Genomic DNA, 26,199 nt, shown 5'->3' with positions numbered 1-26,199 from the left:
GTCTGAAAATTGGTCGTGTGAACCCAGCCTTAGGGCTCTTTGGAACATTGTAATCAATCTCAGACACCTGTGATAATTAGTTTGCCAGGTGTGCCCAATCAAAGGAAAACTACTTAAGAAGGACGTTCCACATTATTAAGCAGGCCACAGGTTTCAAGCAATATGGGAAAGAAAAAGGATCTCTGCTGCCGAAAAGCGTGAAATAGTGCAATACCTTGGACAAGGTATGAAAACATTGGATATTTCAAGAAAACTTAACCCCTTAATGACCAGGCCATTTTGCCCGTTAATGACCAAGGATTATTTTTTGTTTTTCCACGGTCGCATTCCAGGAGTCGAAACTTTTTTTTTTCTTCTGTCGACATAGCCGTATAAGGGCTTGGTTTTTTGCGGGACGAGTTGTATTTTGTAATTGTACCATTTTTAGATGATTATAATATATTGTTTAACTTTATTTTAGGAGAGAATTGAAAATAAGCAGTTATAAATTTACACCGTTTACTATGCAGCGTAAATAACATGTTAACTTTATTCTAAGGGTCGGCACGATTACGGGGATACCAAATCCGTAAAGGTTTTATGTTTTCCTACGTTTGCACAAGAAAATGCCTTTTCGAAAAAAATTACTTGTTTTTGCATTGCCACATTCCAAGAGACGTAACTTTTTTTATTTTTCCGTCTATGTGGGCTTGATTTTTGCGGGCCAATGTGTAGTTTTCATTAGTACTAATTTGGGGTACATAGGACTTATAGATACATTATTTATGGGGGGGAATGGGAGAAAAGAGAATTTTGCGGTTTTTTTTCGACGCCGTTCATCCGGCGGTTTAATTAATGTGTTCATTTTATTGGTCAAGTAGTTACGATCGCGGGGATACCATGTGTGTGTGATTTGTTTTGACACTTTAAATAAAACCACTTCTTGGGCAAAAAAAATTATTTTATTTTTTCTCAAACTTTAACTGATTTACATTTTTTTTTTTTTTGGCACACCAGGGGACTTCACTATGCGATCTGCTGATCGCATATATAATGCTTTGGTATACTTAGTATACCAAAGCACCATTGCCTGTCAGTGTAAAACTGACAGGCAACCTATTAGGTCATGCCTCCGGTATCGCCTAAGGCTGGATTCACACATGCACATTACGTCCGTAATGGACGGACGTATTTCGGCCGGAAGTCCCGGACCGAACACACTGCAGAGAGCCGGGCTCCTAGCATCATAGTTATGTACGACGCAAGGAGTCCCTGCCTCACTGCAGGACAACTGTCCCGTACTGAAAACATGATTACAGTACGGGACAGTTGTCCTGCAGCGTGGCAGGGACTCCTTGCGTCGTACATAACTATGATGCTAGAGAGCCCGGCTCCCTGCAGTGTGTTCGGTCCGGGACCTCCGGCCGAAATACGTCCGTCCATTACGGACGTAATGTGCTCGTGTGAATCCAGCCTAACAGGCAGATGCTGAAGGCAGACCTGGGGGCCCCTGGCTGCCATGGAAACCCAACGGCGACCCGCGATTTCTTTGCGGGGGTGCCGATGGGGTGACAGAGGGAGCTCCCTCCCTCTGTCAAACACACTAGGTGCCGCTGTCACTATTGACAGCGGCATTTAATGTGTTAAACTGCCGGAACCGGAGCGCGCTTAGATTCCGGCAGTTGCAGCAGGAGCCAGGCTGTATATAACAGCCGTGCTCCTGCCGCTGATCGCGTGGGTACAGTGGCAGTACCCGCGCCATCACAGGACGGATATATCCGTCCTCCTGCGCGAACTAGCAGCTGCAGAGGACGGATATATCAGTCCTTTGGCGTTAAGCAAGCTCATCGTACTGTGAAAAGATTTGTGGCTGATTCAGAGCACAGACGGGTTCATTCAGATAAAGGCATAATGAGGAAGGTTTCTGCCAGACAAATTAATAGGATTGGGAGAGCAGCTGCTAAAATGCCATTGCAAAGCAGCAAACCGGTATTTGAAGCCGCTGATGCCTCTGGAGTCCCACGAACCTCAAGGTGTAGGATCCTCCAGAGGTTTGCAAGTGTGCATAAAGCTATTATTCGGCCACCCCTAAACAATGCTCACAAGCAGAAACTGTTGCACTTGCTCAGAAATACATGAAGACTAATTTTCAAACCGTGTCGTTTACTGATGAGTGCCGTGCAACCCTGGATGGTCCAGATGGATGGTTGGTGAATGGCCACCATGTCCCAACAAGGCTGCGACGTCAGAAAGGAGGTGGCGGAGTCATGTTTTGGGCTGGAATCGTGGGGAGAGAGCTGGTAGGCCCCTTTAGGGTCCCTGACGGTGTGAAAATGACCTCTGCAAAGTATGTAGACTTTATGACTGACCACTTTCTTCCGTGGTACAAAAAGAAGAACCTTGCCTTCCATAGCAAGATTATCTACATGAATGACAATGCACCATCTCATGCTGCAAAGAAAACCTCTGTCATTGGCTGCTATGGGCATAAAAGGAGAGAAACTCATGGTGTGGCCCCCATGTAGCCCTGACCTCAACCCTATTGAGAACCTTTGGAGCATCCTCAAGAAAAATATCTGAGGGTGGGAGGCAGTTAACATCAAAACAAACTCTGGGAGGCTATTCTGACATCCTGCAAAGATATTCAAGCAGAAACTGTCCAAATACTCACATTCAATGGCTGCAAGAATTGTGAAGGTGATATCAAAGAAGGGGTCCTATGTTAACATGTAACTTGGCCTGTTAAGTTTTTTTTGATTGAAAGAGCTTTTGATTTCTGTAAATATGACCTCCTGATGTGGCAAATTAAACAAATTACCATTTTAGTTCTCTTTACAACTTTTAAAATGATTTGATCTCTGTTGTGCATAATAATTTGAGACCGTGCATTTTGAGTTTTTTACTTCTAAAAAAAAAAAAAAAAAAAAAAAAAACTTATTAGGAGATTTGTTAAATAAAATTTGCATTATACTCCAACGGTTGATGGCTTGAAGATTATACTGACTGTCATTTGCATCGACTATTTAGGAAAATCAGCGAAAAATAACATTTGCATAATTTGGAACGGTGTAAGCCGCTGCCGGTCACATTTGGCAGTGGCTTATCTCCTATGAGAACAAAAGAACTCGTTCTGTCCTTCGACATATGCCATTGGGCGGGGTCAAGACACCCCCATACACAGTAGGTGGTCAACGTTCGTCTAATGTGTATGGGCACATTTAGGCTTTGTTCACATCCTTTTCGCCAACAACATTTCGTGTTTGTATTTAGGAAAAGCATGAAAAAAAAAATCTCCATGACCGCACACCTGAGATTGCCTTTACATCTAATAGGGGAAATATATAAAAAAAAGGTTAAATCAGGGGTCGCAAACACATGGCCCGCATGCGACCCCTGAGGCTGTCATCTGCGGCCAGCAGGGAATCGAAGCGGTCTCGGGAGAGGCGAGAGCAGGCCGAAGGAGGAGTGCGCTGTCGCTCCGTCATGACGTCCCAGAGCAGTGCTTATACTAGCGCTCTGCTCCGGTACTCCTGCTCTGAGGAAGAGCTGGAGTACCAGTCAGAGTGCTAGTAGCACTCTGCCTGGGACTCCGGCTCTGGGCTTGCCCCTGACATCACTGTCCATATATGGAGAGTGATGTCAGGAGCAGAGCTAGAGTCCCAGGAAGAGTGCGACTTATCCGGTTATAGGTAATCAGTTGTCCGGATGTGGACAACCCATTTAACTTCTATGGGACTCCTGGAAACAGCCTAGCAAAACAAAAAAAACGCAACCTAATAAAAATCACAAGGTTTATAGCGTGTTCAGCATGGACTTCCACCTAACAATTGGCCGCAAAAATGTTGCGTTTTTCATAAAACCGCTGCACATGAAGCCACCCTTATGCCTGATGAAGTAGTAGGGATTCAAAGACGATGAAAGATCGAATCTCTGTCATGCTCCGCGCCATGTACTAGGAATAACACTGCATCAATTTTTCCCGAGGGGGGGGGGGGTATAGAAAAACTGAGATATACCATTTTTATAAAAAAAAAAAATCTGCAACATTAGGTGTGCGCAGAGAGACGCTACTAGATGTTACCCCGATTCAGCAGTTTTTAGAAATATCCCATATGTGGCCCTAGAGATAAGAGAGCATCTTGTGCATTTTGGGGCCCCCTTTTTGCTAGGTTATTTTACAGGCAACATTATAGTTTTACAGAGGCCTTGGTGTCAAAACATAAGAAACACCCAAAAAAAATTTTATTATGGAGAGGACACGCCTCAAAAAATTTTTTCCAAGATGATGTCGTTTTAGCTCAAAAATTTCCCTTTCCAGAAGGAACACTTGAGAAAAAGCAACCCCAAGTTTGTTACGTAATTTCTCCCGAGTACGGCAATATGGGTTTGTAAACTTCTGTTTGGGCACACGGCAAGGCTCAGAAGGGAAGGAGCGCCAGTTGGCTTCTGGAGCAGAGTTGGCTGGGTTGGTTTCTAGACGCCAATGTCTCATTTGCAGAGCCCCTGAGCTACCAGTACAGTGGAAACCCCAGTAGAAGTGATTAATTTTGGAAACTACACTCAAAGATATCATCTAGAATTAGTGAGCATTATAGAATTTATTTGAATTGGGCTGTATATGATTTTTTTTCCAAGATGTAGTTTTAGATTAAATTATTTTATTTTCAAAAGGAATGGAAGGGAGAAAAAAAATTAATAAATTGTTATGCAATTTCTCCCAAGTAAGGCAGTACCCCCAAACAACCGTTTGGGCACATGGCAGGGCTCAGAAGGAGCACAATATGGCTTTTGGAATGCAGATTTTGCTAGATTGGTTTCCGGGTACCATGTCGCAATTACAAAGCCACAAAATACCAGTACAGTGTAAAAACCCCAAAGAACTGACCCCATTGTGGAAATTATGCCAATCACTACATTTATCAAGGGGTGTAATGAGCATTTTAACCCCACATGTGTTTTCCCATAAATTAACGCGTAGCATATGGTGCCAAGTGAAAATTGCAATTTTTCCACAGATATGATAGTTTGGGCAGTGTAGGGCTCAGAAGGAAGGGGAGCAATTTGGCTTTTGGAGTGCAGATTTTGCTTGGTAGTAGTTTTGTTTGGAGTATTACTGGTATTTCAGTTTATAATGTGGGGGCATATGTAAGCTGAGCAGACTACATTAGGGCATAATAAAAGGTGGTATAATAGGGTAAATAAATGATAAAATTATCCATGGATGTTTGGCCTGTTCAGAATTACTTCAAAGCATAACAAAGTCGCACTGAAAAATAGCGTTCATCCTTTACCCCTTTTGGAACACACTCTGCACCTTTGCAGTTGCGGGAATTTTGCTGGCAGAATGTTGCCCTGACACCATCACTTCCAGCAGATATGTTTGTTTGGGCCCTCCCCTTCCTGGTTCCCAAATATTAGGACCTTGATAATCACCTCTTGAAACAAGAAATATTCTCCTCTGGTCTACCCATCGGGATGTTTTTCTTCAACCCCGCCTTACAGGAGACATAACTTTTTTCATAGATGTAGCTGTAGGAGGGCCAATTTTTGCAGGACAAGCTGTAGTTTTTGTTGGTGCTATTTTGGGGTGCCTGTGACTTTCTTTTTTTATTACATTTTTGGCAGCCAAGGTAATAAAAAAAACTGTTAGTCCTGCATAGTTTTTCATCGATCCGTATACGTGACATGTTAACTTTATTCTGCGGGTCAGTAAGACTATTGCAAAATACAAAATTTATAGTATTACATTTACACAATCAATTTTTATTTATTTTAAATAAAAATGTGTTGCTATATTCCGAGAGCCATAACGTTTTAGTTTTCAGTCAGCGGAGCTATGCGAGGGCTTGTTTTTCGCAGGACGAGCGGTCGCTTTTATTGGTACCATTTCAGGGTACAATTAGACTTTTTGATCACTTTTTATTCAATTTTTGGAAAGGCAACTTGACCGAAATACTGCAATTCTGGCATTGTGTAATTGCGTTCACCGCCTGGGATCAAGAACGTAATGTTTTTAGGTAGTTACCTAAATTATGTATAGTTTATCAGTTTAATTTTTTCCCCCAATGATAAAAGGACAAAATTAATTTCATGTCTTGAAACAAATTCTTTTTTACAACTTTTTTTTTTTTTTTTTGAGTCGCACTATGGGACTTGAAGGCCTGAACCTCTGATTGCTGTTATAATACACTGCACTAATTTTGTAGTGCAGTGTAGAACAGTCAATTTTACACTGACAGGCAGTCTGTTAGGCCCTAACTCTATTAGGCTTTCGTACACGGCAGACTGGGAGGCCATTGTTAGTTGCTATGCCAATCGGAGGCCTATCGGCACCCCCGGCATTGCGTCGCAGGGAAGCCGATGAGCTACAAACCACTAAGATGCCGTGGTCGCTATTGACCGCAGAATTTAAGGGGTTAATCGGCCTTGATCAGAGCTAGTTGCGATCCGTTACAGCAGAGTGTCAGCTGTAATATACAGCTTATAAACGCTGCTGATTGCCGTACTGTTATGATGAGTCCGCGCAAACAGTGGAAACCACTTGCCGACCATAACGTAGTTATGGCAAATATCTGCAATGGGTTAAATAGAGCTGTTGCAGTTACCCAGTTTCTTGTTTTCCAGCAAATATTCTGCCTTGCAGTACATGAGATGCTTCCGCTGTGTTGCATCCGCTAAATGTAGGGATGTTTCTTTCACTAACTTAGATACTGGTACATCTATTTTTGGGTTTGTTTCACAATCACAGGTATCTTCTATTTTTTCCTCTGGGAATTAACCCTTTCACGACCAAGGACGAAAATGAACGTCATGGTCGGCTGCTAGTTCCCGCACCATGACGTTCATTTTCGTCCGCATTTCAAACTGTCACTGTGTAAACACAGAGTGACAGACGCACGCTGACAGCTGTCCTAGACATCAGTCTCGCCGGACAGCGGACCATCGCCGCTGCTTTCGGCAGTTAACCCCTTAAGTGCGGCGACGGATTGCCGTCGCTGCATTTAAGTGGTTTGAAGCACATCGGCAGCCCCCACGAAGTGATCGTGGGGGCTACCGATGCTTGTCACGGCAATCTGAGGTCAGATAATGACCTCCGGGTTGCCATGTACGGAAGCCTCGGAGGAACAGCCTCCGGCCGTTCCTCCTCTGCTTCCTGTCAGTGTGACAGTCACGTCACAATGACAGTTAGGAGTACATCACACTACGTGTGTAATGTACTCTAGCAGCGATCAAAGCTGCAAGTCTAAGTGTCCCCTAGTGGGACAAGTGAAAAAAGTAAAAAACTGTAATAAAAATGTTTTAAAAAAAGTGTAAAAATAAGTTAAGTTCTATAAACACAAAATGCTTTTTTTTTTATAAGACTTTTATTATAGAAAAAAAATGAACACGTTAAAAAAGTACACATATTTCATATCACCGCGTTCGTAACGACCCCAACTATAAAACTATAATGTTATTTTTCCCGCACGGTGAACACCCCAAAAAAAAAAAAAAACTATAAAAAACGTCAATCACAATTTTTTGGGTCACCACCGCTCCCTAAATAAAGAATAAAAAGTGATCAAAAAGTCGCATGTACCCGAAAATAGTACCAATAAAAACTTCTATCCGTCCCGCAAAATACAAGCCCTTACACAGCTTTTTTGACTAAAAAATTATGGCTCTCTGAATATGGTGACACAGAAATTATTTTTTTTTATAAATAAGTGATTTTATTGTGCAAACGCTAAAAAAAAGGACCAAACCTATATACATATGGTATCGCCGTAATTGTACCAACCCGCAGAATAAAGTAAAAATGTCATTTATAGCGTACGGTGAGCGCCGCAAAAAGAAAACCTAAAAAACGGTGTCAGAACTCCTGTTTTTTGCTCAGGATTGCAAAAAAATTGAATAAAAAGTGATAAAAAAAAATAAAATAAATCGCATGTACCCCAAAATGGTACCAATGAAAACGACAGATTGTCCCGCAACAAATAAGCCCTCACAGGGCTAGGTGGTGAAAAAATAAAGTTCTGGCTTTCAGAATATGGCGATGCAAAATGTGCAGAGTGTTCCAAAAGTCAATAAGATCGGGCGACATTTATCAGTGTGACATCGGCCACATATCTATGAAATATTATTTATTTACCCCATTATTGTACCCTCTTATGCCCTGATGTTCTCCGCACAGATTACATATGCCCCCACATTAGAAACACCAGTAAAACCCCAAACAGAACTACTGCCAAGCAAAATCTGCGCTCCAAAAGCAAAATGGCGCTCCCTCCCTTCTGAGGTCTGCAGCTTGCCCAAGCAGCAGTTTGCGCCCACACATATGGCGTCGCCATACCAGAGAACCCGCTTAACGTTTTATGAGGTATTTGTCTTCTGTGGCACAAACTGGGCAAAACATATTATGCACTAAAATGGCGTATCAGTGGAAAATTTCAATTTTCACTTTGAACCATCCGCTGCGCATTAACCCCTTTGCGCACTATGACTTAATTGCCAGTCATGGTGCGGCGGTTGATGTATGGAGCCGGCTCACGTGCTGAGCCCGCTCCATACGCTGCGGGTGTCAGCTGTGTATTACAGCAGGCCCCCTCAGTACTAACGGACAAGTACAGCGATCGCTCTGTTACAGAAGCCTGTAAGAATAACAATATACTGCAATACATTAGTATTGCAGTATATTGTACCAGTCATCCAATGATCGCTGGATCAAGTCCCCTAAGGGGATTGATTAATAAAATGTGTAGAAGAATTATAGTTATTAGTAGTGAGAATTTTTTTTTTTTAAAGAGGCTCTGTCACCAGATTTTGCAACCCCTATCTGCTATTGCAGCAGATCGGCGCTGCAATGTAGATTACAGTAACGTTTTTATTTTTAAAAAACGAGCATTATTGGCCAAGTTATGACCATTTTTGTATTTATGCAAATGAGGCTTGCAAAAGTACAACTGGGCGTGTTTACAGTGAAAATACAACTGGGCGTGTATTATGTGCGTACATCGGGGCGTTTTTACTTTTACTAGAGGGCGTTGTGAATAGAAGTGTATGATGCTGACGAATCAGCATCATCCACTTCTGTTCGTTACCACCCAGCTTCTGGCAGTGCAGACACAGCCGTGTTCTCGAGAGATCACGCTGTGACATCACTCACTTCCTGCCCCAGGTCCCGCATCGTGTCGGCCACATCGGCACCAGAGGCTACAGTTGATTCTGCAGCAGCATCAGCGTTTGCAGGTAAGTAGCTACATCGACTTACCTGCAAACGCCGATGCTGCTGCAGAATCAACTGTAGCCTCTGGTGCCCTCGCTCGTCCGACACGATGCAGGACCTGTGAGTGACGTCACAGCGTGATCTCTCTCGAGAACACGCTGTGTCTGCACTGCCAGAAGCTGGGCGTTCTGAAGAGAAGTGGATGATACTTCTCGTCAGAACGCCCAGCTAGTAAAAGAAGTAAAAACGCCCCGATGTAACACACATAATACACGCCCAGTTGGACTTTAGCAAGCCTCATTTACATAAATACAAAAATGGTCATAACTTGGCCAAAAATGCTAGTTTTTTAAAAATAAAAACGTTACTGTAATCTACATTGCAGCGCCTATCTGCTGCAATAGGAGATAGGGGTTGCAAAATCTGGTGACAGAGCCTCTTTAAAGATAAAACAAAACACCTTTTCGCATTTTTCTTCTAAAGTAATGTAAAAAAATGAACAAAATTGGTATCGCTACGTCCGTAAAAGTCCGAATTACAATATACCATTATTTAATTTGCACAGTGCACACCTTAAAAAAAATTAATTGAAACCGCCAAAATCGCAGTTTTTTTTTTTTTGTCACCTTCGCTCTAAAAAAAAATGTAATACAACTTTTGAATCACTTTTTATGTACCAAAAAATGGTACCAATAAAAACTGCAGCTCCTCCCGCAAGAAATAAGCCCTCACACCACTCTATTGATGGAAAAATAAAAAAGTTATGGCTCTTGGAAAGCGGGGAGTGAAAATCTAAAATATGAAAGCAAAAAATGGATCAGTCCTGAAAGGGTTAATTCATTTCTAATGAAAAACGTATGACCCCATGTGGGGTATTTCCATACTCGGGAGAAATTGCTTTATAAAAAATGTTTTGTTTTTTTTTCTCCTCCTTTATCCCTTGTGAAAATGAGAAAATGCAACATTTTAGTGGAAAAAATTTTGATATTAATTTTCACGCCCTAATTCTAATAAACTCTGCAAAAGACCCGTGGGGTGTAAATGCTCACTATACCCCTAGAAATATTCCTTGAAGGTTTTTCCAAAATGGGGTCACTTTTGGTGGGTTTCCACTGTTTTGGTCCCTCCAGTGCATTGCAAATGCGACATGGCACCGAAAACCATTCCAGCAAAATCATAAATCCAAATGGCGCTCCATCCCTTCTGAGCCCTGCTGTGGGTCCAAACAGCAGTTTATTACCACATATGGGGTATTGTAGAAATCGGGAGAGATTGCTTTACAAATGTTGGGGTGCATTTTCTTCGTTATTCCTTGTAAATAATAAAAATTTCTATGTTTCAGAAAAAAAGTACATTTTAATTTTTACAGACTAATTCCAATATATTTAGCGAAAAACCTGTGGTCAAAATGCTAACTATACCCCTAGATAAATACCTTAAGGGGTCTAGTTTTCGAAATGGGGTAGTTTATGGGGAGTTTCTATAGTTCTGGCAGCTCAAAGCCTCTCCAAATGTACAGTGGGGCCTAAAACATTTTCAAGCAAAATATGAGTCCTGAAAGCCTCCGGGTGCTCCCTTCCTTTTGGGTCCTACCGTGTGTCCAGGTAGCGCATTAGGGCCACAATGTGGGTATTTTTGAAAACAGGAGAAACAGGGTGATAGATTTTGGGGTGTGTTTCTTCATTCTCATGGTCGCTTTACAAAGAAATTAGTCTTCAAACTGATACTTTTATGAAAAAAAGTGAAATTATTTTTTTTCACCTGCTATGTATTCAATTTAGCAAAAAACTGGGGTCAAAATACTTACTATACCCCTAGGTAAATACCTTAAAGGCATGGTGTTGCCAGAAAAACATGTTTTTTTTTTAAAAATTAAACATTTAGTGTGTGGGTGATTAAACATGGTTCAAATTTTTTTTATTTTTTTCACGAGTCAGGAAATAGTCAGGAAATATTATAAATTAATTCTAATTTATAATACTACCCATTTTTGGTCACTAGATGGAGCTAGTTCCCAAAATTGCAGCATTGCAACATTGGGTTAAAAGCCCTCGCTCTAGTGAGCTCTCAGCATCCCCCCCCTCCTTTATCCTGGCTAGTGCCGGGATAAACGAGGGGTTTGAAAGGTTTAACCTCCTACACTGTGTGTCGCCATTTTTTGAGGTAACCCACAGTGTAGTAGGTTTACATACAGTAGTAAACACACACAAACACTAACATACATTGAAATGTCTTACCTGCTCCTGCCGCCGCGGCTCCCTCCGGCCCGTCCGCTCCCTTTGCTGCCGCTGTTCCATGTGCACAAGTCCGGAAGCCGCGACCGGAAGTAGTAATATTACGGTCCGGCCGCGACTTCCGGTCCACAGGAAAATGGCGCCGGACGGCGCCAATTTCGAATAGGACTGTGTGGGAGCGGCGCATGCGCAGTTCCCACACAGACGCCGTACACGGACGTGAATGGGACGGGAGCCGTTCACAGTCCCTATGGGACTGTGGCTGCCGTACTCCATGTCTGTGTGTGTCGTTAATCGACACACACAGAAATGGAACAAAAAATGGCAGCCCCCATAGGGAAGAAAAAGTGTAAAAATAAGAAAAAGTAAAACACAAACACACAAATGAATAAAAACGTTTTTATTAAAGCACTAACATCTTTAACATATAAAAAAAATTATTTGCCATGACACTGTTCCTTTAAGGGGTCTAGTTTTCTAAATGGGGTCATTTGTGGGGGTTTTAATCACTCAGACCTATAAGCCTCTGAAAACCTGGCTTGGTGCAGGAAAACAAAATGTACTTCAAAATGTATAAAATTATTATTCAATTTAAGTCCTCTAAATTGCTGAAAATTTTATTTTTTCAAAAGTGCTGCCAAAATAGAGTAAAGAGATAGAAATCTATATTTAATTAAAAAAATTGTACAGTATGTATGTACATATGTGATATATTGCAGTTAAAAATAGGGGAAAATGGTAATTTTTACAAAATTTCTTCCATTTTTCTATTAATTAATTTCCGCAAATCGTATCAGTCTACTTTTACCACTAAAATAAAGTACAACATGTGACGAAAAAACAATGTCAGAATTACTTGGATATTCAAAACTTTCAGTTATTCTCTGATAAAGTCAGACATACCAGATTTGACAAATTTGGCTTGGTCATTAAGGTACAAACATGCCCGGTCATTAAGGGGTTAAGGTTCCTTTTTCTGGTTTGTTTCATTCAAGCTTCATTGGGGCAGATTTACAATTCAAAATGCACCAGAATTCTCACTCAAATAGAGCCAGAATTCTGGTGCACATGCCATGTGCCACATTTAACAACTGTTTTAGACATTTCTTGCACCACACTCGACAAGGGGGTGTGGCTTAGTCGAAGAGGATAGTAGTCTAGCAAAGGCGAGGCTTAAAATGCACCACTGTGCACTAACATTTGGCTGCAAATCAAGAGGCAATATAAGTAAGAGAAAATGGTCTAAGGCCCTATTCACATCACGTTTTGGCCTTCTGTCGGAGGTATACGTTGCCCCGGGGACTGGCCCTAGGAAAACTCCTGAAGTCACTGTCCATATAATCGACAGTGACCTCAGGAGCTTTCCCAGGGTCGGAGTCCTGGGGCAGACCATCTACTAGTGCTCTGCCTCGGGACTCCAGCACTGCTCCGGAAGTCATTTGTCCATTTATGGACAGTGCTGTCGGGAATTTTGCAAATCCCCTGACGTCCCAGTCAATATATGGACAGTGATGTCGGGAGCTTCCCGAGGTATACGTTTAATATTAAAAAGACACTCTCTTGGTCTCCGTCGGGATAACTGAGCCCTATGAACACGTTTATTGTGTACGTCAGGAGCTTCTGTAGATGCTGGAGAGAGCTGCCCATACATATCCCCAGCGGGATGGGGAACCACTGCCTTCGGGGACAGGAAATAAATCCGGAAAAGCAGGGGAAAGGGCTTTTTGTCTCAGTGTTTTCCCTGTTTCTACAAGGTGTGGATGCAATCTTGGGTGTCTGGTCATGGAAACCACAAAAGAAAAAAAAAAAACATACTGCAGACCTATGAAACTGCAAGCCTATACAGTTGCATACTTCTCAGCCATTGACTTTTATTTAAAAAAAAAAAATTATATATATATATATTTATATTAAGGTAGGGCTTGGCGATTAAGACCTGAATCAAAATCACGATTAATTAAACATGTAACCTCAATTAATAAGTGATTTAGGCCACACCCTTTTTTTTGCATACCATACCCCCTATTGGATTGCTACAGCTTTGAATTAATATTTATCTAGAGCCTACTGTCTGACACTGCCCCCACAGTGCTCTCCACACAGCATAATGCCCCATAATTACCCTCCACCAGGGACGGACTGGGACTTAAAAATGGCAGGGATGATTTTAAGCACACAGGCCCACTGCAGGGCATATGCAGCCGCCAGTGTTGGGCTGGGCCCACCTTTCAGTTATACAAGACATTATTTATTAAAAACCGGTGTAAATGAAAAGAGGAATAGTTCTTGATAGTCCCAACTCCAACGAATCCACTGCTTTTCCACGAGAATAATGGACATGCTCGTTATTCTAGAGGATTTTTTTGGTATATAGTGCCCCACATATAGCCTCTCCTGTAGATTGTGGCCCACATATAGCTCCCCTGTATATAGTGCCCCACATATAGCCTCTCCTGTAGATTGTGGCCCACATATAGCTCCCCTGTATATAGTGCCCCACATATAGCCGCTCACACTTTTAAGTGGAAAAAAAAGACAAAAAAACCCAACAACTTTACATACTCACCTCGATCCCATTCCCACGTCATCCTATGTCAATGCAGGCCTGCTCTCTTCTCTGGGGCTGAACGCCGGCGCTGATTTACAGGGCAGAATGACTTGCCCCGTCAATCAGCAGCCTTTCAACAGAAGCGGTTGACAGGCGCTGATTGGCGGGGCAAGTCTTTCTGCCCTGCCAATCAGCGTCATTGTAAGGCAGATACAATTAGTGAATGAGGGGGTGGCGGCAGCTGGTTTCAGTGGCGCCACTGCCCAGGGCCAATTCTAGCTTTTCTGCTGCCTGAGGCGAAAATTTAAATGGCGCCCCCCAGATCTTGATTGGCATCCCCCTGATTGTTCTACATTACTACCAGCCTTCTCCTTTGCATTGTACTCCCCTGGCATGCGCGGTGCAATGATGAAGCCGAGCAGAGTACAACTCGCTGAACGGTGCGTGTTCATGGAGTACAAGGCAATGGTGCATCCAAGAAAGTTGGAGGAGACTGGTAGTGATGTAGAACAGTCAGGGAGATGTCAACCAAACATGGAAAGGTAGACTTGCAGTTAGGACTGTGTAACTCTACAGGATAGCGGCACCGACCCATGACCCTTAGTAATTAGCATATAGCGTCGACTATTTTAAAAGTTGATTTGAAAGATTTTCATCTGAAACAAACATACATGTTTGGAAATATTGTCAGGTCATGTATAACTGCATGGTGGCAGTTCAAGGGGTTAAAACTACCAGACTGGTTCTGATTAAACATACAATGAATTGCAACAATGCCATCTTCTCTACACCAGAACCAAGCTCAGTACATATATACAACACCAGAACCAAGCTCCGTATATGTATACAGTACCAAGCTCAGTAAATATATACAGCACCACAACAAAGCTCAGTACATCTATACAGCACCAAAACAAAGCTCAGTACATATATACAGCACCAGAACATGAACAGTGGTAATGATATACTGGGAGTTGCTTATACCCCAAAAAAATAGTACCCTCCATCTGTATAGATCATACAGTAATAGTTAGGCTTCATTCTCACCTGCGTCGGGGTTCCGTCAGACCTTTCCGTCAGGGGAACTCATGAACGGAAACCAAACAGAAACCATAGCTTTCCGTTACCATTACCATTGATTTCAATGGTAACGCTTCCATTGCTAATAGTTTCCGTTTGTCTCAGTTTCGCATGGTTTCCGTTTTTTTGGGCGGAATCAATAGAGTAGTCTACTGTATCCACCTGTAATCTACCACATTTAAGTAACTTAGATGTGATTTATTATAGGTGGATCCTACGTGTCAGAGACACACAGGACACGCTGACACTGAACCAGTCAGTCCAACGCACCTGAAATGTTCAGGATGCAGCGTAAGATACAGCTGCTCTGTATACAGGATACAGAGCAGCTGTATCTCAAAAAGTAAAAAGATTCAATAAAAACTAATTATAAAGTTGCACAAAACACAGACTGACATTTTATTAAAAAAATAAAAAATCCCCTTCAAAGGGGTACACAGCCTTTAATGCAAACAATCAGATCGTAATAACAACCATCGTCCAGTGCAGCACGTGCAGTTTTACCAAAAGTCGGTGCGGTTTTCAAATGATTGATAGGGTATGTTCACGCGCAATCTCAAAACAGTCTGAAAATACGGAGCAGTTTTCAAGGGAAAACTGCTCCCGATTTTTCAGACGTTTTTAACGCCACTCGCGATTTTCGCAGCGTTTTTTACGGCAGTTTTTGGAGCTGTTTTCTATAGTCCATGAAAAACTGCTCCCAAAACGTCCCAAGAAGTGACCTGCACTTTTTCGCAGCCGGTTTTTAATTTTTTTTTTTACACGTCAGTTTTTCAAAATGGCCACGTAAAAAAACGGACCGTTGGAACAGAACGCCGTTTTTTCCATTGCAATCAATGGGCAGATGTTTGGAGGCGTTCTGCTTCCGATTTTACGGTCGTTTACGTCCTGAAACGGCCGAAAATAGGCTGTGTGAACATACCCTTATGGTTTGCAAAAAACTGCATGGACATTAACAATCATTTGAAAACTGCGCTGACTCGTGGGAATGCAGCATGTTGTATCGTTGTAAGACAACAGCTACTATATGTATATACTGTACGGGTATGTTCACACAGGACGGATACGTTGTGTAAAAGCATACCGCGTATACGCCCTGTGCGCTGCAGGGAATTCAAGATGAAAAAACGCACCAAATTGTGGTGCAGTTTTTCGGCCAAGAATGGCCACTGCGGAAAACTGAGCAGAAAAAATGGATACTTACCATGGTGACGCTTCCCTCCTACATCCCTGGGATGATGATTCATCCCATGTGACTGCTGCAGCCTGCGATTGGATGCAGCGGTCACATGGATGAAACGTCATCCCAGGAGGCCGGCCCGGACAAAAAAGAAACTGAATTCTGGGTAAGTATAAGATTAAAATTTTTCTTGAGTTGCGTTTTTTTTTTTTTTGCATTGGAATCGTGGCATTTCCGCCGCAAAAAAACATAACTTCTGCTATTTGTTGCAGGTTTTACCTCCCCATTGAATTAAATGGGGAAAACCCGAAACAAGTAAGCAGCGTTTATGCACATACAATTGACATGCTGTGGATTAAAAAAACGGGCCGCAGGTCAATTTCTGAGCCTTTTTTCCGTTCATCGCGTGGGTGAGATTTGTTCAAATCTCACCCACTCTGTTGCTACTGCATTAGGGCTTGTCCACACGTAACGGAATTGCAGCGTATTTTCCATCCGGCATTGCGGATGCAAAATACGCAGAGTAAAGTAGCAGCAAAGTGGGTGATACTTATCAAATCCTATCCACACGCTGCGTAAAATTTCTGAAAAGAAGTTTACCTGCTGTGTCACTTCACTACATGTCGCTTCCTGCTGCGGAAAGTGCACAATCGCTGCGTTTTTCAGAGGAGAGGTCACCATCCCCAACAATGAGAAAAACGCAGCAAAATACGCACCATTTTCTGCAGCAATTCCAATACATGTGGAGAAGCCCTTATGCTGCGGATATAGCTTATACACACACAACGGAATTGCTGCAGAAAGTTTCTGCAGCAATTCCATTTGAAAGTCAAAGGCTTTCCGAAGTGGCAAAAACGCACCATTTCCTGCGGTGTTTACGACAGAAAATGGTGCGTAAATTGCTGCTTTTTTCTCAATGTTAGGAGATGGTGACATCTGCAATAAAAAAAACGCAGCAATTCTGCACTTTCCGTAGCAGGAATTGACATGCTGCGGTCCGTAAATTACGCACCGCGGGTCAATTTCGGCACAGAAATTTTACGCAGCGTGTGGATAAGATTTGTTAAAGGTCATCCACTATGCTGCTACTGTATTCTGCTATGTTTTTTCAGCCGAATTTCCGGCCAGAAAAAACACAGCAATTCAGGAGCGTGTGGACGAGCCCTTACCACAACTAAATCCATTGGTAAAATCTGCAGTATTTAAACTAGGAGTGAAATACATACAACAGCTATAGCGCTCTCCACTTGTGTGTATAATATATATATATATATATATATATATATATATATATATATATACACACATACGAAAACATAACATCCAGAATACACATACACACGAACACATCACATTATATATATACACACACATACATACATACATATACACAACCGTTCAAAAGTTTAGGGTCACTTAGAAATTTCCTTATTTTTGAAAGAAAAGCACAGTTTTTTCAATGAAGATAACATTAAATTAATCAGAAATACACTCTATATATTGTTAATGTGCTAAATGACTATTCTAGCTGCAAACGTCTGGTTTTTAATGCAATATCTACATAGGTGTATAGAGGCCCATTTCCACAAACCATCACTCCAGTGTTCTAATGGTAAATTGTGTTTGCCAACTGTGTTAGAACACTAATGGATGATTAGAAAACACTTGAAAACCCTTGTGCAATTATGTTAGCACCGCTGTAAACAGTTTTGCTGTTTAGAGGAGCTATAAAACTGACCTTCCTTTGAGCTAGTTGAGAATCTGGAGCATTACATTTGTGGGTTCGATTAAACTCTCAAAATGGCTAGAAAAAGAGAGCTTTCATGTGAAACTCGACAGTCTATTCTTGTTCTTAGAAATGAAGGCTATTCCATGCGAGAAATTGCCAAGAAACTGAAGATTTCCTACAACGATGTGTACTACTCCCTTCAGAGGACAGCACAAACAGGCTCTAACCAGAGTAGAAAGAGAAGTGGGAGGCCCCGCTGCGCAACAAGACAAGTACATTAGAGTCTCTAGTTTGAGAAATAGACGCCTCACAGGTCCTCAACTGGCAGCTTCATTAAATAGTACCCGCAAAACGCCAGTGTCAACGTCTACAGTGAAGAGGCGACTCCGGGATGCTGGCCTTCAGGGCAGAGTGGCAAAGAAAAAGCCATATCTGAGACTGGCTAATAAAAGGAAAAGATTAATATGGGCAAAAGCACACAGACATTGGACAGAGGAAGATTGGAAAAAAAGTGTTATGGACAGACGAATCGAAGTTTGAGGTGTTTGGATCACACAGAAGAACATTTGTGAGACGCAGAACAACTGAAAAGCTGCTGGAAGAGTGCCTGACGCCATCTGTCAAGCATGGTGGAGGTAATGTGATGGTCTGGGGTTGCTTTGGTGCTGGTAAAGTGGGAGATTTGTACAAGGTAAAAGGAATTTTGAATAAGGAAGGTTCACTCCATTTTGCAACGCCATGCCATACCCTGTGGACAGCGCTTGATTGGAGCCAATTTCATCCTACAACAGGACAATGACCCAAAGCACACCTCCAAATTATGCAAGAACTATTTAGGGAAGAAGCAGGCAGCTGGTATTCTATCTGTAATGGAGTGGCCAGCGCAGTCACCAGATCTCAACCCCATAGAGCGGTTGTGGGAGCAGCTTGAGCGTATGGTGCGCAAGAAGTGCCCATCAAGCCAATCCAACTTGTGGGAGGGGCTTCTGGAAGCATGGGGTGAAATTTCTCCAGATTACCTCAGCAAATTAACAGCTAGAATGCCAAAGGTCTGCAATGCTGTAATTGCTGCAAATGGAGCATTCTTTGACGAAAGCAAAGTTTGAAGGAGAAAATTATTATTTCAAATAAAAATCATTATTTCTAACCTTGTCAATGTCTTGACTATATTTTCTAGTCTTTTTGCAATTCATTTGATAAATATAAGTGAGTTTTCATGGAAAACACAAAATTGTCTGGGTGACCCCAAACTTTTGACCGGTAGTGTATATACACACACATTATATATATATATATATATATATATATATACACACACACACACCATACACATGTGTGTGTGATCTGTACATGTGTGTGTGTGTATAATATATATATACACACACACACACACACACACAAACACATCACACACTATATATACACACACTTACACATCACACACTATATACACACACACACTATATATATATATATACACACACATTTACACATCACAAACTATGTATATACACACGAACACATCACACACTATATATATATATATATATATACACACACACATCACACACTATATATATATATATATACACACACACATCACACACACTACCACATCACACACTACATATACACACACACGTACACATCAGACACACAAATATGCACATTGCATGCACACATTATACACATATAAAGTACACATTGTAAAAACACATGCACTTACTTTTATGTAGGATATTTGTGGAGGGAGTTCAGCAGGCTAATGGGGTGATGGTCTTCTCTCCAGCACTTCTCCTGCTCACAGCCCGACATAGAGCGCGCAGACAGTCTCGCCTCCCCCACCCTCACGTCCATACTGGTAACAGCAGGAGGAGGAAAGGTTGTGTGAAGAGCAGGTAAAGGGAGATTTTAAAGCAGCACAGGGAGATTTAGTAATAGCAGCACAGACCACGGCTGCTATTACAGTCGGACGGCAGTTCTTAGCTGCTGTGCCGGCCACCCCTACAAATGCTGTACCCTGCTGCCTGAGCCGACACTGATTGTTTGGACGGCCAGCAGGCGGCCCACTGTTCATCGGCCCATCTGGCATTTGCCAGAACTGCCCGATGGCCAGTCCGGCCCTACCCTCCACACAGTATAATGCCCCCCATAGCTGCCCCCACACAGTATAATACCCACGTAACTGCTACCATAGCTGCCCTCCACACAGTAGAATACCCCATAACGACCACCATAGCTGTCCTCCACACAGTATAAAGTCCGCCATAGCTGCCCCCACACTGTATAATGGCCAACAGCTGCCACACAGTATATTGCCCTCATAGATGCTCACACACAGCTCGTTCCACCGACAAGTGGAGTAGATCAGTCTGCTCCTCCGCTCTGTGTGGCTTGGTCGCAGACAGGCGCGATGACATCGCTGCCTCATGCTGGTCTGTGCTGAGCTGTGAGCGTCTGGCGATACATAGTAAATGGCAGACCTTACGGCTCCCTACTCTACCATTGGATTCAACTGTATCTGCATCCTGAGGATGCATATACCGTTGAAACTGGGGGAAAAAAAAAATAAGCAAAAGAAACCGAAATGCGCAAGAGGACTTCTTAATTGCGATTAATTTTGTGTATTTTTCTCGCTTAATTGCCCAGCCCTACCTTTATGGTATCAGTACAATTAACAAAAAGTATTTTGGCATATGTCAGGCACACAGCAGTCTATAGAGACGCCTTAAAATCTTCCAGACCCATGTGGTGTGAACTCTTAGTAAATAGAGAATTACATGGTCACATCACTGGTTCTTTTGAATGGGCGCCAAGCGATAATACATTTTCTCGGTAGAGCTTGGCTGTTTCCGTCAGCCTCATAGACAGTAAATTGAGCGGCAGGGCGAATGCTCGACGACCGATCCATTCAAACCCCTCCTAACTGCGGCCATGCAGCGAGGAGGAAAAGGGTGCTCAGGACCCCCATTCTAGAGATCAGTGGGGGCCCCAAACAATCAGACATTTATCACCCTATCCTGTGGATGTGTGATAAATGACCATTTTGGTACAACCCCTTCAACATTTGCATCATGCCTGAACAACAAGAGTACCACCTACTACCAAATTGTAAATATAGGGCCTGCAATCTCATCTCATTAGTACATGGAAGGTAATACTGGAAAATTATTTAGGAGGCTACAAACAAGAGCTCAAATTACATGTTTGATATCCAACTCTGGTTAGATTTAAATGTACACCTTCAGTCCAATTTTATTTCTTTAGCGTATCTAAAATAAAAAAATGAAGCAACTTTTGCAAACAGTCTTCATTAAATAATATCCTACTGTTTTGAGTCTACAGCTCCCCTGCTTCTCCATGATAGTAGATAAAACCCTGTCCAGTCTGATCTTGCAGTCATACTACCACCTCCATTCTTACATACATTTGTTTGATTAGCAAGAAGTGACAGACGGAAATATGACTGCAGGATCAGACTACATAGTGTTTGTGGTCTATGGCCATAGAGACGCATCTATCCGCATATGAGATATAGACACAAAATGGTAGGACATTTTTAATGAAAACTATCTGCAAAACGACTTCATTTTCATTTAAGCTACATTGGAGCAATAGAAAAAATTGGCTTGAAAATGTGAACATATCCTTTAAAGTAAGGCTAAGATCACACTACTGTTAAACTTCCGTCAGAGGAAGAGAGAAACGAGAGTCCAAACGGAAAGCATCGCTTATCATTGATTTCAATGGTAATTCTTTTGTTTCAGATGCTTTCAGTTTGCCTTCGTTCGCTAGGGTTCCGTTTTTCTTTACAAAAGCAAAAGTGCAGTCTGCACCAATTTTAGCAACAGAGATACATCACATCATGGAACATGCTTTAAAAGCTATGTACACCTTTGAAAGGGATTTATTTTTTAATAAAAAGTTCAATCAGTGTGTTTGGTGCAACTTTATCATTAACTTTTATTACGCAGGATCGAGACGTTACTGATCACATCCAAGTTCATAACTTAGATGTGAGATTACACTGAACCCGTCAGTCTCGTGGAGCTGACAAATTCAGGTCTTAGCAAACGATACTGCGGCTCTGTATGCAGAATACAAAGCAGCTGTATCTCAAAAAGTAAAAATTATTTTTAATAAAAACTAATTATAAAGTTGCACCAAACGCAATGACTGACGTTTTCATTAAAAAAATAAATCCCTTTCAATTGTATACATAGCCTTTAAATGACTACATGGTGAATATGGGGAAAAATCTCTCAAGCAGAAGCCACAAATACGGGGAAAAATATCTCAAGTAGAAGCCACAAATATTTACTGATATAAATTACAATATGGATTAAAAAACATTATTCAGATAAAAACTGCTAAAATACTAGACATTTAAAATTATGGCTCCTTTAAACTACCGTATATCATGTATGCCATGGATGTGGTTAAATAGTATTATATTTCAGGGAGTGTATATTTTGCACAAAGAACGTCATTAAATCCAGTGAGAAGAAAGCAGGGAAACCTATCCCAAGTGGTATTTGATCACATTTGTGGTGTAAAAATTACATCTTCCACAAAGAGCAATGTTATGACTGTCTGACAGCGGCCTAAGGCCTCATGCACACTTCCATCACCGTTCTCACGGATCCGTGTGTCCGTGATTGGATCAGTGTGGTTCCCGTGTGCCGCGCATGGTCCTCACTGTCCAACGGTAGTCACTTTCCAGGGTGCTGAAAGGGTTAACGATTAGTGCTGGATAGAGAAAAGGGGCTGCACTGATCGGCAGTAACTCTTTCAGCACCCTGGACAGTGACTACCGCTGGACAGTGAGTACCATGCGCGGCGCTCGCAATATAGATTTCTAATGTTTCCTTCAAAAACCCCAACTCAGAAAAAAATAAGTTTATACTTGCCCAGAACTCCCTGCTTCTTCCTCCAGTTCGGCCTCCCGGGATGACATTTCATCCCATGTGACCGCTTCAGCCAATCACAGGCTGCAGCGGTCACATGGACTGCCACGTCATCCAGGGAGGTCCGACTGGATGTCAAAAGAGGGACGCGTCAGCAAGACAACGGCCGGGGTACGTATGAACTGCTTTTACTTTCTATCGCTGCGGATGCCCTGCCCGAAAGGGCTGCTCCTTCTCTTTATCCAGCAATGATCGCCAGCCTCTTCTCTCTATTCAGCACTGATAGAGAGAAGAGGCTTCTGATCAGAGCTGGATAGAGCGAAAGGGCTGCCGATTAGTGCGGAGCAATATCTCTCTCTGTGTGTACTTCTGCCCGCCCGGCCATTGCTAGGCAACAGCTCCATCACACACGGATGCCTTCCGTGTGCCTTCAGTTTTTTTGAAGGACCCATTGACTTGTATGGGCCCCACGGTCACGGAATCTCGGACCAAATTAGGACATGCTCTACTTTTGTGAGAACGGAACAACGGGACCGTCAAGAAAACTGAAGTGTGCATGGCCCCATTGAAATGAATTGGTCAGGGTGCTAGATGTAAAAAAAAACAAAACACGGCTAGCACCCTGAAGGAAGAAAAACGGAAGTGGGCAAGGGTATGGAATAAATCCTCCTGCCAGAAGCATGATCAGTATACATACACAAGTGGTACTTACCTTTGCTGGCCATAAACGATTATTCCACATACATAAGACATAGTCTGCAGGACCCATGGTACACCTTCATTTACATCAGAATTTTATTCTTCAGTCGCGGACAACAAGAGAATATCTAGGTATTAGTATACGAGCATATACGTTAACAGAGAATTTAAAGCAGAGTACACTGACATTTCTTTTCCTTGACAGTAAGGGCCTGTTCACATCAGTGTTCAGTTCTGTTGATGGGTTCCATTAGACCTTTCGATCAGGGGAACCCATCAAGGGAAAGGCAAATGGAAACCATAGCTCATGTTTGCATTACCATTGATTTCAATGGTAAAGCTTCCGTTGCAAATGGTTTCCATTTGTCTCCGTTCTGTAAGGTTTCCGTTTTGTTTTTTTGACTGAATCAAAATTTCATAGACAATGCACAGAACTTAAAAAAAAAAAAAAAAAAAAAAAAACAACCACCACAATTTTATAACAAAGAAATTGGAGCACCGCTGGACATGACAGGACCTGGGTGGGTCATTTACGTAAAGGGCTTTTCTTCGACCGGACAACTGATGACCTACCCGCAATGCTTTGGCTGCCTCCGGGCACCTGATGTCCATCCTTGAAGCAGATGGCTCCGGTCACGGAATAGCGGCCAAGCTGCAGCTCTGCTCCTGTTCAAGTGAATAGGAGCAGAACTGAAGTTATGCAGAACGGTCGCTATGCAGTGGTCTGAGCCATCTGCTCCATACCGTTCAAAACATCTGGCACCTGGAGGCAGCCGGAGCGCCTGATAGGTGCGGGGTCCGGGTATCGGACCCGCAACGATCATATACTGATGACCTATCCTGTGGATAGGTAATCAGTTTTACGGTCATGGAAAACCCCTTTAAAGTCTGTGCACCTTAAAATTAATGTTTTTTTAAATGATATTTAGTAAATTGTTGTTTATTTAATTTAACTCTTTAGTGACGAGTTGTATTTTTATTTTTTATGGCACCATTTGGGGTACATACGTTTATTCAATTTTTTTTGAGGGGAAGGGAATAAAAAAAAATTACGCCGTTTACAATATGTTATACACCACATAACTTTATGATTACGGCGATACCATATTTATGTTTTTTTTGTTTTACTACTCCTGTGTAATAAAAACACAATTTTTTAAAGAGGCTGTCACCAGATTATAAGTGCCCTATCTCCTACCTAATCAGATCGGCGCTGTAATGTAGATAAGAGGTTTTTATTTTGAAAAAACTATAATTTTTGAGCAAGTTATAAACAATTTTAGATTTATGCTAATTAGTTCTTAATGACCAACTGGGCGTTATTTTCACTTTTTACCAAGTGGGCGTTGTAAAGAGAAGTGTATGACGCTGACCATCATACACTTCTCTTCATTCCAGTCCATCTAATTTCACTGCACAGCGTGATCTCGCGAAATCACTCTGTGACGGTACTTCCTCCCACAGGTCCTTCACCGGAGAGATGGAAGAGTCAACAGACATCGCCTCCAGCCGTGCCAGGACGTTTATCCGAATCTGCAGCGGCTGGAGGCGATATCCGTTCAGTCTTCCATGGCTCTGATGAAGAACCTGTGGGAGAAAGTCCCGTCACAGCGTGATCTTGCGAGATCACGCTGTGCAGTGAAACAAGCTGAGCATGAATGGAGAGAAGTGTACGAAGCAGATTGGTCAGCGTCATACACTTCTCTTTACAACGCCCAGTTGGTAAAAAGTTAAACAGCCAGTTGGTCATTAAGAACTCATTTGCATCAATCAAACATTTTTCATTGTTCAGCTCAAAAATGATTGTTTTTCAAAATAAAAACCACTGTTCTGTACATTCCAGCGCCGATCAGATTATGTAGGAGATGGGGCACTTATAATCTGGTGACAGAGTCTCTAAGTATTTGGGTCTCCATAGTCTAAGAGCCATAACATTTTAATTTTTCCGCCTACATAGCTGTATGAGGACTTATTTTTTAAAATTTTTATTGGTACCATTTTGGAGAACCTATGACCTGTTTAATCGCTTTTGTATTTTTTAGAACGCAGGATGAAGAGAAAACAGCAAAGCTTCTGGCAGTGCAGATCTGTGACGTCACTCACAGGTCCTGCATCGTGTCGGACGAGCGAGGACACATCGGCACCAGAGGCTACAGATGATTCTGCAGCAGCATCGGCGTTTGCAGGTAAGTAGCTACATCGACTTACCTGCTAACGCCGATGCTGCTGCAGAATCAACTGAAGCCTCTGGTGCCGATGTGTCCGACACGATGCAGGACCTGTGAGTGACGTCACAGATCTGCACTGCCAGAAGCTGGGCGTTCTGAAGAGAAGTGGATGATACTTCTCGTCAGAGCGCCCAGCTAGTAAAAGTAGTAAAAACGCCCCGATGTACGCACATAATACACGCCCACTTGGACTTTTACTTTTAAACACACCCACTTGGACTTTTGCAAGCCTCATTTGCATAACTACAAAAATGGTCATAACTTGGCCAAAAAAACAAAAACGTTACTGTAATCTACATTGCAGCGCCGATCTGCTGCAATAGCAGATAGGGGCTGCAAAACTGGTGACAGAGCCTCTTTAAGGCCCAGTTCACACGGAGTTGTTTTTTTTTAGCTGATTTTGATGCGGA

General features: G+C 42.2%; 1 protein-coding gene across 12 annotated transcripts in view; it reads right to left on the bottom strand.

The window, feature by feature from the left end:
- The window catches only part of PWWP3A (PWWP domain containing 3A, DNA repair factor), a 66,286-nt gene that overhangs the window by 35,140 nt on the left and 4,947 nt on the right, over positions 1-26,199 (bottom strand). For 7 of the 12 annotated variants that reach the window (XM_075825390.1, XM_075825393.1, XM_075825396.1 and 4 more), the window contains exon 2: positions 23,575-23,662. The exons of 3 other annotated variants lie outside the window; for them this stretch is intronic. In XM_075825390.1, the coding sequence (XP_075681505.1) occupies positions 23,575-23,631 (57 nt within the window). In that variant the 5' untranslated portion in view covers positions 23,632-23,662. Of the gene's footprint in view, positions 1-23,574; positions 23,682-26,199 lie in introns of those variants that run through there. 2 more of the 12 variants (XM_075825391.1, XM_075825394.1) reach the window with 1 other exon arrangement.

The sequence above is a fragment of the Rhinoderma darwinii genome, chromosome 1, assembly GCF_050947455.1.
Source record: "Rhinoderma darwinii isolate aRhiDar2 chromosome 1, aRhiDar2.hap1, whole genome shotgun sequence".
Taxonomy (NCBI): Eukaryota; Metazoa; Chordata; class Amphibia; order Anura; family Rhinodermatidae; genus Rhinoderma; species Rhinoderma darwinii.
Note: the sequence above shows the minus strand (reverse complement) of the source record. Positions and strands in the feature narration are given on the sequence as shown.